At 45.3% G+C, this 20,364-nt stretch overlaps 1 protein-coding gene and 1 long non-coding RNA gene across 3 annotated transcripts in view; one reads left to right on the top strand and one right to left on the bottom strand.

Annotated features, from left to right (window-relative positions):
• Nucleotides 1–836: 836 nt before the first annotated feature.
• mkl2 (MKL1/myocardin like 2) overlaps nt 837–20,364 on the bottom strand; it is a 20,243-nt gene continuing 715 nt past the window's right edge. The window contains exons 1-16 of one of the 2 annotated variants that reach the window (XM_023949602.1): nt 15,028–15,124; nt 9,189–9,217; nt 8,554–8,619; nt 8,399–8,454; nt 8,246–8,321; nt 7,739–7,900; nt 7,498–7,667; nt 6,534–6,659; nt 6,209–6,456; nt 5,964–6,126; nt 4,030–5,031; nt 3,844–3,951; nt 3,636–3,767; nt 3,427–3,561; nt 2,417–2,477; nt 1,842–2,338 (exon numbers count right to left, since the gene is read on the bottom strand). In XM_023949602.1, the coding sequence (XP_023805370.1) occupies nt 1,842–2,338; nt 2,417–2,477; nt 3,427–3,561; nt 3,636–3,767; nt 3,844–3,951; nt 4,030–5,031; nt 5,964–6,126; nt 6,209–6,456; nt 6,534–6,659; nt 7,498–7,667; nt 7,739–7,900; nt 8,246–8,321; nt 8,399–8,454; nt 8,554–8,619; nt 9,189–9,210 (3,024 nt within the window). In that variant the 5' untranslated portion in view covers nt 9,211–9,217; nt 15,028–15,124. Of the gene's footprint in view, nt 2,339–2,416; nt 2,478–3,426; nt 3,562–3,635; nt 3,768–3,843; nt 3,952–4,029; nt 5,032–5,963; nt 6,127–6,208; nt 6,457–6,533; nt 6,660–7,497; nt 7,668–7,738; nt 7,901–8,245; nt 8,322–8,398; nt 8,455–8,553; nt 8,620–9,188; nt 9,218–15,027; nt 15,269–20,364 lie in introns of those variants that run through there. The other variant, XM_023949601.1, reaches the window with a different exon arrangement.
• The window catches only part of LOC110017179, a 14,972-nt gene continuing 9,891 nt past the window's right edge, over nt 15,284–20,364 (top strand). The window contains exon 1 of the long non-coding RNA XR_002292475.1: nt 15,284–15,646. This is a non-coding gene — a long non-coding RNA (uncharacterized LOC110017179). The remainder of the gene's footprint in view (nt 15,647–20,364) is intronic.

The following is a 20,364-nucleotide window of genomic DNA, read 5'->3' as shown; positions in this document are numbered from 1 at the left end:
GTCTTCACTTCCTTGTCCCGATTTAGCTCGTAAAGTCGCTCAGGTCTAACAGAAATACCAGCTAAATCTCGTCTTTAACGGTGCAGCTTTCCACAGAATCCGGTATCAGACCGTGGAACAAGTGAACAAAACCATGAAGCTCAGAGACGCGATCTCCGCCGGCCGTTTTATGCACTACATCTCCCATGATGCATTGGGTTGTGAGAGTGACAGCGCACAAGGAGATCTGTTGTTAAACGTCTTGAAACCAACGAACACACAAACTGTTTTTAAATCTTCTAACTTAACTTTTATTGCATCTTTTAGAAAAAAAACAACTGCAGTTTCCAGCTTTTTCTGCAACAATTATCTCAAAAATGCATGTGAGATTGTGGAGGGGCTGTAGATCAATACATACTGAGTTTCTCCGTTTTTTTTTTTTTTTAATTTTTGGATCCTGGTGTGCCGCGGGATTTTTTTTAAGGTTAAAGTGTGTCGTGGCTCAGAAAAGGTTGAAAAACACTGCTGTAGAGCAGCAGGAGTCGATCAAAAATTCACCTCCGAGTTGTGGGCGGGACAATCACAGAGTAAGCCCGCCCCTTCCCATAATCCATCTGTTTACAGCCTCTCCTGCAACTTACAGTCCCCTCACACCTTCAACCTAACATGCACCGCTTTGACCTTTGACCTCTTCCAACTGTAGGAGGTGGACATGTGCTAGCAAATAGTACAAGAAGAAGAAGAAGCCCCTCCCTGCTGGTCCAGTGTGAACAGCATGGGCTGAACGTAGCATCAGAATGGAGCAGGACAAGTGTGTGGCCCCGCCCAGCGGATTTTCTACATCACAACTACAATTGTTTTTTTTTTTCTGCTCCTGATTCACAATAATTTCAATAAAGAAATACTCAGAAATGCTTCATTTGGCTTAAATGTGAGTCAAATGTGTTGAAAACAGCATTTTCATTGGAGTGGGTGTTTAGAGAAAAAAACCTTTGAGAGAACGGAACAGGAAGTGGACTTAAAAAAAAAAAAAAAAAAAAAAAAGAAACCCGCCCAAGCAAAGCCGCCTAAAAAAGTCGGTTCTGTGCAACACGAGAAAAACAGTCTTCGGAAACGTCACGAGCTCCACAGCGGGAAATGATCGGATTCTGGCTTTTTTCTGATCGTAGACACGAACGCCATCATGCAGGGAGACGCGTGTAACATGCAACAGACGGGAGACGGACTACGCACACGACGACATGCTAGCTCCTCCCAACGGTCGGGAATTCTTTGTCCATGTTCCGAGGAAAAAGTGCAGGGATAAAGCTCACATCTTTACTTTTGGATAGACTTCCTCTGGCTTAGATCACTTATCTGATCCACAGAAAGAAAAAGAAAAAGACAGCTGCCAAAGTTTCTAGCAAAAGTCTGATTGTTGTTTTGTTCAAATACATTCAAATAGGAGACTTACTTGGACAACTGCGGGTTCTCCAGAACACCAGTGATGGAAACCATCGCCATGGTAACGCAGTGCTCACATTTGCTTGTTGTTCTGAGGCTCCGGCGCCTCTTTAGTGCATAGCTCTTCCACGGATGCAGCAGCCTGCGCGCTCCCTCAAACCAAACCTTAACGGAGAGGATGGCGTGGAGTCCACCGGAACGGCGTGCACGGAGGCTGAGCGCTGACCGGATGGGAGGGACCTCTAGGTGGAGAGCAGCAAGGCGCCGCGGAGATCAGGGGAACCGACCGTCTTCTGTTCTGACAAGTTCTGCAGCCAAATGTATTTACAAAGCCAGTCTGCTTTAGGCTCCGCCTCCTTGGCTTCGTTGATAAACAGTGAAGTTGTGATGACGACGAGTCATGGCGCCCACATCATTTGTCAGTCCCAGTGCAGGTCGTGCGAGTCTAAGAAGTCCGCGGGGATCCCGAGCGGCGTGAGCGACCCGCCGGGTCCGGGCGGCATGGTGAGGTCCAGCCACTCCATGTTGTCGAGGGCCGGGTCGGACAGACCCATGTTGAACGAGGATGGGGGCGAGGAGTCGCCGCAGAAGGACAGGTCGGACGTGTCCATGGGCGAGTACGGCTGCTGCTCCATCAGCTGCGCCTGCAGCTCCTCCATCAGGCCCTGAGTGCGCGGGTCCGACGCCGGCGGCGTGCCGGCCAGGAAGGCCTCCAGCTGATTGTCCGTGGCTAAAGAGGAGAGAGGGGGCAGGCTGGGGTTGACGGAGCTCAGAGTCGGAGGGGGGGCCATCTGGATCTGTGGAGGGGGCCTCGACAGGACGGTGTTGACGGGGAGGGTGGTCACGCTGGCGGTGACGGCGGGATGAGTCTTGTTGAGAGGCGCCGGATGCTCCTGTTGCATGAAGGGAATGATTTCTGCAAGGGAGGGGCAGAAGAATTTTAATACAAAAAAAAAGAAATCCAAACCCGATGAAACCAACAAACATCAGTTACCTCCGCTCTCTATCAGGATGTCAAACAGGTCGTCCATGTGTTGGCTGGTAGCCATGGAAACCTGCGAAGACGCATCGCAGATATTTCAGGGCTTTTAAAAAAATCCCCCACCAATATCTGCCGCAAGCAAGACCGGAAAACGAGGATTGCCCCGCCCCCCTGTGAGTCACATGACCCATCAACTCATTTTAAACAAAATATTATTTTGGGTATTATTGCCCATTATCATTTTTTTCTTCTTAGTATTCCTGTATATATGTTGCTCTTTTAAAGAAAACTGTGATGATAATTTAGTCTTTATTTAAAAAAAAAAAAAAAAAAAGTTTGTGTTTTAAACAAACATGTTTTATTACTTTTCATGTTTATAATGGAATATGTGTTAACATGCAGACGTTTAGGTATTGATCATATAAAAACAGCTATATTTCAGTGTTTTAAATATCAAATGTATTTTATTTAAATATAAAAATAGGATTTACTCAACATGAAGTCACACATTTACTGCAGTGACTTAAGTTGGCCACCAGATGTGGCTGTTGATCATTTTTTTGGTGAAACTTGGAGCTCCAGAAGACTCTGTTTTTATTTGTGTAAATATATTTTAAATGTTGATGCTGTCACATATTTTTGAGTCTGTTTCATCTTAATAAAGACCCATTTTGATGAAAATCACGTTTTTAACACGTTCATGTCTTATTTTCCTGATGATGGAGGACATCTATCGTTAAAAAAAGATCGTATGTGTGACGTAGGAACTACAATGGGCGTGTCACAAGCTCCCTGCTCAGATGCATCCACTACAAACAGCATAATAAGGGGAAAATAGATCAAAAGATGATCGGGGAGGGACTTTACATTTTTCATTCACTGTTCAAAGAGCAATAAACAAACAAAATTGTCAGTAGTGAAAACCTGTCGTTTAAGAAAATCAGAGGTTTATAAAACGGCAAACTCTCGTTGAGCGAATAAAAGGAGGTGCAGCGACGTGCGTTTTAGACGCCGATTCTCACCTGGGAGACGTTGTTGATGTGCAGGTTGTTGCGGCTCTGTTTGATGGCCTCCTCGTAGCGCGGAGGCTCCCGAGTCTTTGGAGGAGCAGCCAGGGCGGAGGGCTGGAGGAGGAAGGCGGGCTGAGGGGATGAAGGCTGAGAGGGGAAAAAAAAGAAGTGAGTCTCTGAAGGGTGAGATGGTTGCTACGGTAACAGCTCTGGGCTGGTACCTTGGCGAGGGGCCCGTTGGTCAGCAGGTGGTTGGGGGAGGCCTGTGGAGAGACTCTGTCGTCTGGGGAGCTCCGGAGGAAACACTGCGGGCTCAGCTCGGATCGGGCCGGGGACCCGCACACGGTCAGAGTCTGGGAACACAAGAGGAAGACTTCAGAGCGGCAGAGTCCAGAGCGGCAGGGGAAACCGAACGCTGACGGGACGGACCTGCAGCAGAGACGGCTGGCCGGACGCCATCTCCACCTTGGTGGGCTGCAGCTGAGGGACTGAAGCCTGGACCAGGCCCGGGTTGGAGACTGCGGCCTGCAGGACGGGCTGAGAGAAAGGACGATTCGTTTACAGGACCGTCAGATAACAGCCCTCTGACCCCCCCAGGTCATTCCTGCTGGGTACCTGCAGGCTGGCGTTTGGCAGCTGGATGGCAGCGGCGTTGCTGGGCAGCGTCACCGGCAGCAGGATCTGGGTTCCGGCCTGGCCCGCGGTGGTCAGCAGAGTCTGAGGCTGGCCCAGGACCTGGGAGACCCCCCCATGGTGGCTGATGAAGAACTGCTGCAGGTTGGGCATGGCGGGCTGGGGACTTGTCTGGGAGGGGGAGCGGCGCTGGCCGCTCGTGTTCATGCCGGGCTGGACGTGGCTGACGAGCTGCGTTTGGGCGGGGAGCTGCAGGTTGCTGGAAGAAACCGTCACGTCCTCCAGCTTCACTACTGAGGCCAGGGGGGCCGCCAGGGGGGCCGCCAGGGGGGCCGCCAGGGGGCCCGTCAGGGGCTGAGAGCCGAGGACCGAGCTGGGGATGGGGGCAGCGTTGGGCGAACAGTTGGCCCGGAGGGAACCTTCCATTTTTACAGAGTTGTGGACAGCAGCGCCGGCGCTGGGGGGCGCTGAAATGAGCGTAGGGGACAAGGAGGGGGGCTCAGTGGCGCAGACGACCTGACCCCTCTTCTCCACCTCTAGCTGCATCTTCAGCTCCTCCACCAGCCGCTGCTCCTGCTCCAGCTTCCTCATCAGCTCCTCGATCTGCCTCTCTTTCTCGTGGAGCCGTCTGTCCTTCTCCCCGTGGCCGGCGGGGGGCAGCAGGGGCTGCAACCCCCTTTTGCTTTCAGATCCTGCCTCAGACACCCCCACAGAGGGGTCGGTGGGAGCGGGCGACACCGGTGACGTGGAGCTCATGCTCTCCGGAGCCAGCGGCTGCGCTTGGAAGACGATGGCGGGGCCTGCGGTCGCGGTGACCTCCATGGGGACGGAGGAGAGGGTGGAGGTGGGCGGAGCAGCGGCGGCGGCGGAGGAAGCCGGGACGCAGAAGGTGTCCTGGAACGGCTTCAGTCTTTCTATGAGATCCATCTTTGTTCCGGACACCGGCAGGCCGCGCAGTTTCAGCTCCAGCTTCAACTCGGCCACCTGAGAAGACAAAGACGGTCGGGTCAGAACAACCGGTACCACCGATTCAGAACCGCTTGAGAGTCTGCGGACACTCGATCCTATTGTAAAACATAAAAAAAAAATCAACAAATTTAACAAACAAATCCAGATTTCCCCTAATTTATCCTTATCTGGTTTAAACAGAGCGTTTCTGTGAGGTAGCTTCAACAATAGATGATCAACTAAAAGAAAAAAAAAACTGTTATGTTTGGCTGAACATTTGAACATTTTTCATCAGATGTGATTCATTTCTCTATTAAAAAATCTTATTAAGTTTAGTTTTTGTTGGTTTTTGAAAAAGGATTTTTTTTAAATCACTTTTTCGTGGCGCTTGCACTTTGCAGACGGTCCCTTGGCAGCCGTCTATTTTATTCTCAGTAAAAGTAAAAATACTCTATTTTTTCTGATGAAATGTTTTTGAAGTAGAGCTGTGAGCGAAATCTCTGATGTTTTTCACTCCTAATTTTTCTCCCTGCTTTCACTTCCTTTGACAAAACTTATGAATGAATGAATGAATGAATTTCAACCAAATGTAAAAATGTTTGCACAGCAATGCAGCAGGTGCTTTGTGAGCTACCGCTAGCTTTAGCATCTCATAAAGTGAAATACTAAAACTCCCGTTTTGTGCTCTAGAATCACAAGACTGTACATCAAAGCAAATTCAAAGAGGACTTGTCTTCTTATGGGACAAAGTTTAGCTAGCCGTCTGGCTGAAAGCAGTTTTATCCTGATCGGGGTTCAACATCCTACGTGATCGGATCTCATAACGTTCCGATTTTAAAACCCAAACTGTCAAATGAGAACCTGGAGGAGGAGATTTAGTGCAGAAAGCTTAGTATGGAATCTGCAGAGTGCTTCTGGTTCTAAAGAGAAGAGAATAAGAACTTTAGGAAAGGAGGATTTCCAAAGACCTTCATCTCCTCCAGATTGGCCGGAAGAACTCCCGGCTTGCGGCTGTTTGGTCGTGCCGACGCGGAGGGCAGAGGTGGGGGTGGAGGAGGCGGCGCCGCTGGCAGAGACACCACGATGGAGGTCGGCAGAGTGCCGGGACTGCTGGCCTGCTCGGCCACCGTCCTGCAGACACACGGGAGCGGTTGTTGGAGAAAAGAAGCCAGAGGAAGAGGAGGGGTGAAGGCAGAAAGCAGTGAGGCCGTACTTGAGCGGGGCGGGCAGGATGGTCTGGTAGTTGTAGTGCTGCTGCGTCTGCTGGCTGAGGATCTGCAGCTGCAGGAAGAGCTGCTGCTGCTGCAGCAGGCGGGCGTAGGAGGAGTCCATGGGAGCCTCGCTGGCCTCCTGCTTCTGGTCAGGAGGAACGTACTGGTGATACTTGAGCCGCTTCACCTTTGACCTCTCCTTGTTCTTCTTGCTGCGACTCTTCTCTGATGGCGCCTTCTGCTGGCTCTGCTGTGGGAGGACACACAGGAAGTTCTTGACTTCCGTCCAGCAACCAACGGGTGTGGAGCAAAGGTTTGGAGGCTTACTTTGACCAGAGTCGGGGCGGGTTTTGGGGGGGCAGCTGGAGTGGCCGGCTGGGCGGGAGGGGCGGCGGGGCGGCTGGCAGCTTCAAAGGAGGAAACCGCTTTTGGGAAGTCCGGTGTGGGAAAAGCCTGAGGAGGAGCGTCGTTCATAAGTGAAACATTGACTGTACATGAGAACTGGACTGAGTGACTCCTCCCTCCCACTGTCACTCGGTTTCAAGTCATTCAAGCAATAATCTGCCCAATCAGAGGCCTCAATTAAAAGTGGGTGGAGCCTGCTGGCCACCACGTCCAATTTTCAAAACGTTTCAATGAGCCCGCTTTCGAGCGGTAGGGGTGTGGCCTGTTAAAAAGCTCACTCCTGATCGGCAACAGTGGTTGCCGTAGAAACGTGGGCTCAGACCAAACCGATCATGGCTTACCGATGGCGTCTGGCTCCAACATGAAAAAAAAATGGCGCCTTCATTTGGTTGGAGATGGAAGTAAACCCTTTCTCCAGTTCTCAGAAACACTCAAAGATGCAAAATCCGATTCTGGAATTATGGGATGTCCAATATCCTGGGTTTAATCTGAGGCATAGGGGCAGTTTGTTGATCACTAAAAAGCAAAAATTCCCTGGAATCTATCGTCGTTTGTCCTGTCTTTATTTTTTTTTTCCTTCAGAGACTAAGAGCTGCTGTGTGACGGACGAGGGTTCAAATCCTGCAGTTTCCTCCTCACAGAGTAAAAACACAGGTAAAAGCAGCAAAGTTCTTTCCATTTAGTAAACACATCAATTCCCAGATTAGCAAAGCTAATGCTACGATTAGAAAAAAACAAACGTGGATGTTTTGAAGGTAACAGGAAGTTTTAAACATTTGTCATTGTAATGTTCTGTTCCACTAAATAAATCAGGAAAGGACTGGTTTCTGTGTGCATGTAAACAGAATCTGTAAAATGATTCAATAGTGTTTGCCGTCTCTCTGACCTGCAGCATGGCGCTGGGTAAGGAAGCCGGTCCAGGAGATGGCGTTTCTGGCATTTTGCTCTCCCCCGGTGAGGGGGCGGAGCCCTGAGACTCCTGGCTGGCCGGCTGCTCCGGTGACAAGGGGTCGTTGCTGTCCTCATCCAGAACCTTGGGATAATTCACCTGACCCACTACAGAGAAGCACAGAGTCAGCTTTGTCCCTCTCGACGGCTGACCAGGGGGCGCAGAGTCCCCGCCTCACCTATGATGGCCTGTTTGACGCTGGAATCCACGGGCAGGATGTTCTTCTCCACCAGCTCCATGGGGCCCGGCCTCTGGGCGATCTTCTCGTTCAGGTCGTCGGCCAGTCTCGCCCTCTTCAGCCTCATCTGCGTGGCCTGAAGCGAGGGCTCTGCACCCGTCTCTGCAGGCGGCAAAATAAAAGTTACTGAGAGATTAAAAAAAAGATCCACACTAACACATATAAAATCCATAACTTTGTGCTCCTTTTTAAATAATTTTCAGGGTTAAAATAATTGTCTTTTAGTTTATATTGTTCAGCTTTTGCTTCGATTATAACTGTAGTTTTTAAATTTGAATCATATCAATTCAGGAAGTATATTCAGGAACATAAACCATCATTAGTATCATCAGCTGAGCCAACAGTGACTTATTAAGTGGGGTTGTGGGAGTGATTCTGCCGAGGCCCAAAGGTCCACAGGATGCAGAAAGCGTCTGCATTGTGCGGCGGCCGGTTAGTTATCTGCACCTTGCAGGATGTGCATCCTGACCAGCTCTGCTCTCTCTGGACGACTGCGGATCTTGTGCTTCAGGAAGTTCTCGGTCTGAAAACCAAGGAAACAGACTTCAGATCTGTGTAGAGCCTTGGATCGGCTCTTTTTGCCCAAAATCCTCCTCTTACCCTGGCTCTCTCCAGGCTGCGAATCTGCCCGTGGAAAGCTGCCGGGCTCTTGAGGGCTACGGCACAAACACAGATTTCGTTATCTTTCCATCGGCGTGATTCAGGCCCGCTGTTGCATCTTGAACCCGCCCAGGCTAAAAACTCTGTTTACTCACGCGGCATGATGCCCTGATCCACCAGCTGCTCGCGGGTCCGCCGATGCTGAAGTCTCAACTGCAGCACTGGAAGCAAAAAAAAAAACAAATGAACCAAATGTTCGACTTTAGCAGAAAGGAGAACGTCAGCCAGAGAAAAGTGGAAAGATGATGTACTCTATGATATTTAAAAACAGGAAGTAAAAGGAGGAAGAGAACCAAGATGACACCACCAAAGCAATCCTGCCCACCCCCGTGGGAACGTAAAGAACTCTAAACTGAAGCTCTGTAAGAAAAAAGAGGTTTTGTCCAGAACAAGACCCTAGAACCTAGAATGATATCAGATAACTACAAATTGAATCTTTACGAACGAACAACTTCTGGAGCTGATGGTACCGTGCAGCGTCACCATGGCAACAGAGGCCCTCACATTGTTGCAGTGAACCGGTCCAGCCGTAACTCTGCCTCACGGCAAGATCAACATTTTCCTAAAGCACCAGATGTTGCTGCAGATCTGCTAAATTTAGCGCACAACTCCTTCCAAAGATACAGCCGCCACCCCCGCAAGAGAAATGTAGAGGGGGGGGGGGGGGGGGGAAAGCAGAAATGTTCAGACAAATGAAAACAATGAAGCTAAAAACGGTTTCTGGACTCACAAGTCCGGTTCTTTTCTTCCATCTTCAAACTTTACAGGAGAAAAAAAAAGAAAACAGAGAAATGAAAGACAAAAAAAGTCACTCAGACCAAAACCTTTAGCTAACATGAGACAAGTTTAACATAAACAAACTGTACAAAAGAAAAAAGTTTAATGAATACTGGGAATACGTGTTAATAAACTACTAATACTTTGTTTAATCCAATTACCTTTAAACATGTAGGATGTTTCACATAAAAATGTAAAAAAATAGGGTTTTGTTTTTGCTTGAATCCTGCAGTCAAGCTATAAGAAAACACCAATAATCTACACTAGAACAACAAAAATGAAAAAAATATTTATCTAAACTGTAAAACATGGAATGTGGAATACAAACTGTGATTTAAACATTTGATGTAAACAGAAATGATGATGACTAATCAAAAATAATGACTACCATATTTTTTAGAGCACAAGTTATGGTTTTTACATTGTTTGGTCAGGGGTGCGACTTATATGTGATTTTTTTTTAAAATCCATATTTTCTCATATATTCCTTATTTTCCCATGAATAACTGGTTTCTATTTATTTGATTGTTCTTCCTTGTGAGCTTTATATTTTTCTTCTTTGCATCAAGATATTATTACTCCCGTTTTTACTTTCCCTCCTTGGTCTGATGTGGGACAGCAAATCATCAAACTGGGAGACTGAAAGTACCGCTGATAGCGCCGCCAATCAGACGCAGCTCCTAGAGCAGGGGTCGGGAACCTATGGCTCGCGAGCCATATATGGCTCTTTTGATGGTCACATGTGGCTCGCAGACAAATCTTTTATTATACTTTTAATTTTTTTTTTTCATTAGACCAGTCCTTCTCGTGCGCGATGCGATGCCAGAGGCGCGCAGTAGTATCGGTGCTTGGGGAGAAAAATCTGCAACGCATATCAGTTTATTATTATCTAATTTTTCTCAGAGTTTGTACCAGCTGGAAACCTGTGAATTGCCGTGCCTAATACTGCGCGCTCTTTCAGTTGCGGGGACGGGAGGTGTGAAGAAGAAAGCAGAGGGTTGGGGGGAGGGGTTGTGGGGACCGGCAGCAGGTGAATCGCGCAGGGATTGTAAAAACGTAAAACCCGCTACCAGTCACTCACTGCGGCGTGTGAGTATATGTTTGGCTCCACGTCTGCATGTGAGCAGTCTGTCTCACATCTAAAGTACATTCATACTAACCTACGATTTCCCCCCAAAGTGCGACTTATTTATGCTTATTTCTTCTTTGTTGTGCTTTTATGGCTGTTGCGACTTATTATCAAGAGCGACTTATAGTCCAAAAAATACGGTAGATAGTCACGTGACAAAACTAATGGTTAGCTGCAGTTCAACACAGATTAGCATCACTTTAAAAGCAACATAACAGTGATCAGGACAGGAAGACGAAGCTCAGACTCCAGTCCTCAAACAGGAAACGGCTGGTTTGAAGAACTTCACAGGTCTTTTGTCCCTTACTCATGATCTGAACAATGATCAACCATTGAAAAAAACCCTAAGTCAGCACCCTTTGGCAGCTTTGAAAGGAAAGAGAAGCCGTCAGTGGTTTGAAGACTTGCAGCGTTTGAGATGATTCAACTTCCAGTTAGCTGCCTTGCTGAGAATTTCTCCGGGAAACGCAGCCGCTGCCTGACAAACATGTTTTGACCTCCTCAACCCCATAAGAAGTGGATTCCACAATCTAGTAGAGCGGCACAAACGTCTTCACAAAGAATCACAGCAGCAACACCAGACAGAACCTGCTTTTCTATCATTAACTTAAGTAAGACAACATAGCTGTTTGGTGGCATCTAAAGAAAACTTTAAAATATTTACAAAAGTTTCAGGAATCAAAGGAAATTTGGGACCAAAAAAAACTTGGTTTATAAATTTTTTCACTAAAATGTCGCAGTGTGATCAAAAAAGCCGAGAAGAAACTTGGGGGAAACTTAAAGCTAAGTTTCAGCACCTACAGAACCCCTCAGTGAACTTTTCTTTCATAAATGCAGCAAAAAGTAAAGAACTACAAAAAAAAAAAAAAAAAAAAGATGGAAGATAAAGGAGCCACAAACCAGAAAAAAAGCAAAGAAGAAACTCTTTTCTGCACATTAGTAGTAAAAGAGACATTTCTGTGGAAATCTTGAAGTCCAACTCTGAAGTGAAAAAAAAAGTAATGCTACAAGAAAAATAACTAGACATGTGTCCAACTAGACATGCAATTACTGCACGATAGTATTTATGTCCCTACAAGAATTTATTTTTCAAAGGGTCGTATAGCCGGTCCTTATCTAATTGTGGTTGTAAATAAATGAGACCGTGTGCATCAGTTCTGCTTAATGACGGTGCTGGGAGACTTTTCATGAACAACACTGAGGATGGAGCGGCTATTTGGAAATCCGTCTGATTTTCTGGCCCATAATCATGAAGTGGATCATGGAACTCTTTGGTTTTTAGTTCAGTAAGTCAACATGGCCGCTCCAGCTTTGTAGACACCACGTCTTCATGGATTCAACTAAAAGCAAAGCAAAGGTCACTGAGCCTCAGATTCTGTCTTCCTTTATGCTCATGACTTTGTCTTTTTGGGAAATAACATCGGATATAAATCTGAAGCCAAATCCGTTTGTCCCAACCAAGTTGGGACTTTTGCAGAGGAGTAAGCCTCCACATTTCATTGTCCAGTGATCAACTGACATGAACATTTCTGCTGGTAACTCTTGCGGATGTAGACATGCTAACCAATTGGTTAGGATGATCACAAAGGACTCCTGCCACAGTGTTGTGACAACCGTCTGTCTAAGTGTCTGCACCGTAAGCACTCAAGCAAAATGTCCGCCATTCAGAGCAATCAGAAGGGCGGTGGACGTGCACATGGGGCCATTCCCCCACAGCAGTTCAGCATTGAAGACCGTGTGGAAAAAGTGGTGAAAAACTGAGGTTTCATTAAGGTTCCTGACAGATGATTGGAGGGGACAAGAACCAGAATGACGGCAAATCCCACCACAGAAACCATCATGTTTTTCAAAGTAAAAGAACCTGCTATTTTCTTAAAACATGTCAAAGATCTTTTATGTCTTTAAGTTTTAAATACAAACCTTTGAAATGAGTTCAATAATGCAAGAAAGTAAAAAAGCTTGTTATGTAATAAAAATGTTTTGAAATATAAAAGTTGATTTGAGATTTTTGACATTGTAAAAATCTAAAAAGAAAGCTACAAATTACAAATAAAACATCTTTTCAAATCACAAATAAGGGTAATTAATCTTGGATTTTAGTTTGGGAAAATGAATAGCAATAATATTTAAGTTTCATTTACAAGTTATTAAATCCCAAGCATTAGACTAGGAGCTGTCATGATGACAGAAAGATCAACACCTGCATGGCTTTAACCACAATGAGTGGAGGGGCTAGAAAAGCTCAGACGGTGGAAAGTGTGAGGTGATGAGTGGGTCCTACTACTGTTGACATTCCATAGGAACTTTCCACGGCTAAACCTCTGTCCTCTCGCTCACAGCGGCGCATTACAACGACCAAAGCAACAGCCTGGACTCGGTCTGGAAGCCTTCAGATGAAACTCCTCGTTTGTTGACAGAATGACACAGTTCCGATTAGCGAAAGACATACTTTGCTGATCTCTCTAAGCCATCGAAAGCCATGATTAGAAGCTGGCAAAGCAGCGGTGAATCATCCATCACAGTCCGTCTGTTCCATATAGTCACTCGAACAACACAAACAAGCAAATGCGCAGTCTGACGAGCACAATGAAAAGAACAGATGACAACTTTATACAGGAGCCAGACCAGTTTGAACTTTAAGCTAAAATTAGTCTGTGGATAAATATATTTGCATGGATGATGTTAAGATGTATGGATGGAAAATAAAACCACAGAATTCTCAGGAACCGTATCATCGGCCTATGAAACCACATGGTCCGATTGACTGCAAGTTGTCAATTAAAAGATGAACACCTAACAAAGAAGTTCTGGTCGTGTAGCCTGAATGCTGGACACAAAACAAGTAGTAAGAGGTGAACTCTACCTCTGAAAGGATGCTTTTGTTCAATTAACATGACCTTTAGCATATATTCCTGCTTCCTCCGCCGGTTCATTCATCAGCTACGGGACAGTGAGGTGCAGGTTCTGTAGCCGTTACCACGACAACGCATCATATCACAAATCACAAACTCCCCCCTTTGGTGAAAAATATTAAATTAAAATAATGATAACTGATTTAACTTTTGACCATTGTACAAGGTGTCCAGTATCAGAAATGAATGGACATTGCGGAAGCACCCGTCCCCAGCTTTGAGTCGGACGGTTCCGCCACAAAAAACGCCATCCGGCATTATCCCCTATATCACCTTGACAGAGACCACCACCGCTCAATGAGACGCTAGGCGATGGTCCTTTTGTTTTTATGGTTATAAATGAATTGGCTGCAGGTTCTTCCAGATATGGGCAATGATCTGTAGCTGAATCCAGAGACAACGTAGACTGTGGTGAGAAAAGCGTGTAGAGAGCGTGAAACAGTACCTTCAGATGAACCAACACAATTTTCGGATTTTCCCAAAAATTTCTCGATTGACTGAACGAGACGGCAAACCAAAAATAAAATAAGACAAAAGCTGCGACATTTACTGCACATTTTCTTTGTAACATTTTCCTTGTAAAGTCGGCCATCTTGCTGCGAGCAACAGTCACCTTTAAGTTGTGTCACACATCCACTATGTACATTTTGCTTATTTTCCACGCATGAAATTTCGGTCTTTTGTGATACATGCGTGATACACGTAATCCATACATGTTTATTGAGTTGATCATTTGTTGTCGATGTTTTGTATTGTGTCAATACGGAATTTTACACGTATTTTACGTAGTTCATTTGCAATTATTACGTGATTCTTATATAACTGTGTGTCTAACAGACTTTTCCCGCAAATACCGCCGATGTATAACTTTTACATCGCTTGTACGGCGCACATAGAACGTAATTGACGCATGAATCACTACTGAACTGCATATAAACAGCAATAATCATGCATGGTTCATGTTCTACGTTGATTTACGTGTTATTTGCGCGGTTTTACCGTGGTTCATTCATGATACATCTGTGTAAATTTCACAAAAAGACCACGACTTTTCTCACTTTTTCCAATTTGCACAAAACGTACGTAGTGGCTGTGTGACACGGCCTTTGAGAGATTCTTTACACACTAGCAACGCCGCCTAGCTTTAATGTAACTCTAAACCCTGGTGTGGAAAAATGAGATCAAACCAATGCAAAGAGGAACGCAAACATTTGCCTGATAAACAGAACAGGACAGCAGCCCTAAAAAAAAAAAAAAAAAGCCACCGCGTAACACCCTCAGAACTGAACAAAACCTTTAAACAAAAACTGGACATCTTAGCCCACAAAGATGGTACTAACTTCAACATTCATGTTCCTGGCAAGGACATTTCCATATCACACTTGGATTTTTTTCATTTATAGGTTTCAAAATGTTATTTTGTGGGGGTTTTTTTGTGTCACTACTCTCATCTAAAACAGTCAGAGGGATTAATCAAGTTGTCAGAAATCCCAAAAGCATATTATTCTGGGCTCCAATGCAGTAAAAAAACAGCTTTTTTTTTAGGACAATAAGGCGGAAGATGACCATGAAAAACTGTAAAATTAACTGAAAACTAATGAAATTCGTTAAATTTAAAAAAAGACTAAACATATACTTTAAATTTGTGATTCTCACAACAGCGCGTGTTGATAACTGCCCAGCAGAACGACAGGAAACCGACAGCGTTGTTTCTGAGAAGCCGTGGTCGCCCTGCAGCAGCATTTTCTCACCGTTCTTGCGCTCGCTGAGCGGGGGCAGCGTGGGCTGCAGGGACAGCTCCTCCATGTCCTGGGTCACCGCCTCGCTCTGAGGACTGGGCACCAGTAGATTCAGCATCCCACAATCCCCCTCTGCTTCCAGCTGCCCCTGGGAAGCCTGGGCCTCCATCCTTTCTCGGGAGACGAGGGGGTTGGGGAGGGCAAGCAAGAGAAGCTGGATCACCTTCTCTTTGTGTTACGTCTCCCTTTCAACCTGTCGAAACAGAGACATTTATGAGGGCTTTCTGCGACTGATCCGCTCTTTCACAGAAGGAAAGCATCACTCAGTGACATTTTGTGGACTCAGAAAGGGCAAAAACATGGAATAATAGTCCTCCTCCTGTTGGCACGACGGTTTCACCCAGCTGGCAAAATGCTAAAGGTGGCATTTTACCTCTGCCATCTGGAAGAAGTCAGTCTGAGCCTAAATTAATCATTAAATAGGCTGCGTTAGTCATTAAAGTAAATAATGCCTCCAACCGCTGCTCGAGGGGAAACAACGCCAGTTTGTGCATGAATGTTCACTCTGTTCAGACAGACTTCATCATCTGAGGACAGACGTCACTGTGGTGGTTTCCAACTGAGGCAACATGTAAGTAAATCACTTTTTTTTTGCTGCAGACCCAGCATCCCTCTGGTCCCCGGTCCAACCAAAACCACAGCATTAAGCTCCCCTTACAGGGTCTGCAGCAGAAGCTTCTCTGCACTCCAGTACTTTTGTTTTCCTGCCTTTTTTAGATCAGCGTGGGTCCTCAGACTTCATCTGGTCTGCAGCCCGATCCTCCAGGCTAAATGTGACTCTTACAAGCGAAAGCGCCTCCTCCTAACCAGCTGCTATCACCACTTCCTGTTCCATTAATGATAAACGCACCACTAAAACACGGAGCCGTGCGGGCCAAGGTTCAACCTCAGCGGTTTCTGTGATAAGCCTGCAGGAACATAACGGCTGCATTTCATGGCTCCTATGGATAACAATCAAAACTGTAACTGTGAAATTCTGCAGGCTTCATCTCCTAAAAGCATGCAATCGCAGAAAAATCAAGCTTTTCAATAACTGCTAACAGATTCTGAGGTTTCATTAGCACAGAAGAAGAAAAAACACACACCACCCGATTATTTCACTAAAAATGAGATCCCTAAAACCAGAAAAAACATGGAGGCACCTCTGGATCCAAGAAAACTGGATTGTTCAAAATAATTTTTCTGTCGTTGTGAAAAAAGATCATTAACCGATTATCAGGAGGTCACAATAAGAAAAACCGTAACTGAGAACCATCAATAACTTCAAAGTTTGGTTGGTTTTGCTTTCATGCTGCACATTTTGGTTAGATCATTGTGTTGTCAAGACATTCACGGCACAAAACGCTGTTTTTGTTCCATCTTTGGTTCACCTCTTCTCTTTACACACTGATGTTGCATTTAAGGACACAACGAAAGAGAAACACAATAGGGAAGCACATCAGGATTCACTTGCAACAGTCAGGATTGTGGTTTTTAGATGGACGTGAGTCTGCTGGTTTGATCTGAGCTAGGCCTGCACAATATACCGCAAATTTATCATTATCGCAATATCCAGCTCTGCAATATGCATATCGCAAAAGACAGTGAAAATCGCAATAAATCGTAAACCTAAAATGTGTTAATACAACCTTATGGCAGCTTGAAGCATTTAACGAATCAAATAAATCCCTTTATTCATTTGACCAATCGGATGGACGCCTTCACCTTGTTGACCAATCGGATGGACGCCTTCACCTTGTTGACCAATCGGATGGACGCCTTCACCTTGTTGACCAATCGGATGGAGGCCTATTATGTTAGATGTTTGTCTCCTATGTCAACGAGGGTCATTTGGAGTATAATTTTTAAACTGTTGCAATTAAATGGGAATGATGTTTTTGTTTATTTTGTTATTTGTTTATATACCGCAAATTATACCGTTATCGCAATATTAATCTTAAATATCGAATATCGCAAGTTTTCCTCATATCGTGCAGCCCTAATCTGAGCCAAAGCTCAATAAAGTTCAAAGCAAAAAGCACCCAACTAAAATTTGTTTGTTTTGTCGTACAAATAGAAATCTTAAAGTCGGCAGTGTTGCATAAATTAATCTTAAGCAGAAAGAGGTAGAAGTATTTGGAGCCATGGTTTGCTTTTTGCCGTAGTACCACCCAACTGTCCTTACGGTGGGTTAGAGTGAAAAATGGGCTAACCTAGGTAGCCTGCCCACAATTTAAAGGTCGTAGACCACTTGCAAGCCCATAGAGACAAAATGTTCATGCACACTTTTCTACAGGCATGCAGCAGGCGACAGGTCGAAGTGAACATGTAAACAACATGTACGGGGGATATAGGTGAGACGCCGGCATGTCGTTCAGATTTAACCCCCCCCCCCGAACCCTGCACACTGTGCAAATAGTGCGTCAGTAGTAGAATGTGAAAATGTAGTTTGTGTGGACGTCCTACGGCCACTTACATGTCATGTGCGCGCCCCCCCCCCCCCCGTGCTCCAGCGCTCCACGCACGGTCAGTAAGGAGCCAGTCAACGCACCTCAGTAACGATCATTACAGTGAGGCATAAGGATGCCGTACAACAGCATCAACAGTAAAATCCTTAGTGCAATTTCCATTCCACGAGCCTCAAGGGAACTGCAAGACCCCCCCCCCCCCCCCCCCACTCCTCTCTATGACCCTCCACAGACCAGGACAACTCAAAAACCTCCATACGGATCCCACATGTAACTAATCTTCAGTGAGCCGTACATCAAACGGCTTCATTTAAAAAAAATACAATTATCTAAAATATTGTCGGAAATATTAAGAGACAGGAATAAAAGATAGTCTCAAAAGAGGAGAAAAAAAAGGCATAACTTTTTTAGTCAAGACATTTAAATAAAGCCTCTTTCAAACACTGATAAGAACATTGATATGCACAAAGCAGAACTCAAGGAGACGGAGCCAGACGCCGACACCCATTCTCCACTCATCGTGAAACAATGATGAAGCACAACTCCGGGCGCCTGGAGACAACAGGCTGACATTCAAAGCTGCATCAAGGTCTGCAAATTAACATTCAGAGAGGAGAACCCGGAGAGACGGTGGAGAATTTACACAAACCGAATGAACAACAGCTTTCAGGTCCCCTCCTCGCATGAGCTCAGTTTACAAAGAGAGAACTATTAGGAATGAGCTGGGTAATTATGTTACCAACACTCAGGATGGATAATTGCTCTGCTACAACAAAGCTGATGTTCTTTCTAGTTACATTAGTTTACGCAGGTCTTTCTCTGATGCCTTTTCTGGTGTTATGAGAAGTTTCGACATGTTAGAGGGCGGCTGCGTTTAGCCCCTGGCTGTGTTTTGATATGTAAACGCCACTGAGTCAGGGACCGAGCAGGGGTCATCTCCAAATCTCCATTAATCATCTACGCTGAACCGTGACACACACACAGACGTGAAAGTAAAGGAACCAGCTCAAATCCTGAAGTTTCCCACCATCAACTCCACGCTCTCACAACAGCTGACATCACTGAATGTCCTTTGAATTTCTAAAGAACATCGTTGTGGAAGCAAAGCAGGTTAAACAGGTTAAACCCTAACCCTAACCCCAGCGGCATATTGTACTGCTAATATTCTCTAATATTAATAAATGTGATTTATGAATTGAAAGCATTACACGTAAAATATTGTTCAATATTTTGACCTCCAGCGTGCATTTGGGCGTCAGCACCGCTAAATCTGAATTCATGGTTCTTGACCAGAGAAAGGTAGTTTTCCATCTCTCTGTGGGTGGAGTGTCCCTGCCCCAGGTGGAGGACTTTAAATATCTGGGGGTCTTGTTCACGAGTGAGGGAAGACCAGAGCGTTGGATTGACAAGCGGATCGGAGCGGCGTTCGTAGTTATGCGGTCGCTGTACCGGTCCGCTGTGGTGAAGAGAGAGCTGAGCCAGGAAGCAAATCTCACTTTACAGGTCGATCTTTGTTCCAACACTCAACTATGGTCATGAGCTACGGGTCATTACTGAAAGGACGAGGTCCTGAATACAACCGGCTGAAATGAGCGTCCTCCGTTGGGGGGCTGGGGGTCCCTTAGAGATGGGAGGAGAAGCTCGGAGTAGAACCGCTTCTCCTCCACATCCAGAGGAGCCAGTTGAAGTGGCTCAGACATCTAGTCCGGATGCCTCCTGGACGCCTCCCTGGGGAGGTGTTCCGGGCATGTCCCAATGGGGGGAGGCCCCCGGGAAGACCCAGGAAACGCTGGAGAGAGAATATGTCTCTCTGCGTCCCCCCAGAGGAGCTGGAGGGAGTGGCCGGAGCGAGAGAAGTCTGGGCATCTTTGCTTAGACTGCAGCAACCCGGATAAGCGGAGGAAGATGGATCGATGGATGAACTAAAAAAAATGTATTTTAAAAGTTTGCCTCTGTTAAAAGAATTGAATTTAAAAATCATTGCTATTACAATGGCTGTTCTTCACTTAGCCAACTTTAAAACAGTTTGGGTTCATGATTTAAAGCCCGAAGACTCTTTAGGACTTTCTGCTGCTCTTTTTGTTGACTCAATGAAGAAAATCCAGAAAGGAGGGAAACCGTTTTAGATTTTCCCCCACACTCCCGTGACAGCAGCAGATGAGTCTGCCGCTTTGGACAAAAAGCTGATAAACAATTCAAAGGATTTGATAAAAACTAAAAACCTTTATTGAAGCATAATCCTTATTCTGTAAAGCTAGCAATGAAAAACAAACAGGGGGGGGATAAAAAGGTGTGGTTTTAGTTTGAGACTTTTATAGAAAGACACCTCAACAAATAGAATGTAAAGTACAATTTGAGATAAAGCAGGTATGACATCATGGCCGTTACCCATAAGTCTGTTCTGCTGTCCCACCATCATTTCCTTCCTTCCCGCCTTTGTTGGCTTTGCCTTCTTACAAAACAATAAACGAGCAAACATGCGTTCGATTATAAGAAGCAAAATGTACTAACTTTATTTCCCTTAATGCCATTTTATAACACTTCTTTTTTGTACTTCAAAGATTACACATTCATACAATAGAAAGGCATAAAAGAAAAAAGCACAAGATACAAAGAAAAAAATAAAATAAATAACTTTAGAACTGTAGTTCACAATATTAGGGATTGTCGTATAACATGTGATCTTCAATGAAAATGGACAGTTTCATTGCATTTTTGTTTGTCATGTGTTTCAGCGATTTAAAATATAAACAGATCTCCTTATGAAATGTATAATGGTTTTTAAAAACCACCTCTTATGGATGAAGAATTTCCAAGAAATTAAGTATTAAATGCCAAATCA

Source organism: Oryzias latipes, chromosome 19, assembly GCF_002234675.1.
Source record: "Oryzias latipes chromosome 19, ASM223467v1".
NCBI classification, from domain to species: domain Eukaryota; kingdom Metazoa; phylum Chordata; class Actinopteri; order Beloniformes; family Adrianichthyidae; genus Oryzias; species Oryzias latipes.
Note: the sequence above shows the minus strand (reverse complement) of the source record. Positions and strands in the feature narration are given on the sequence as shown.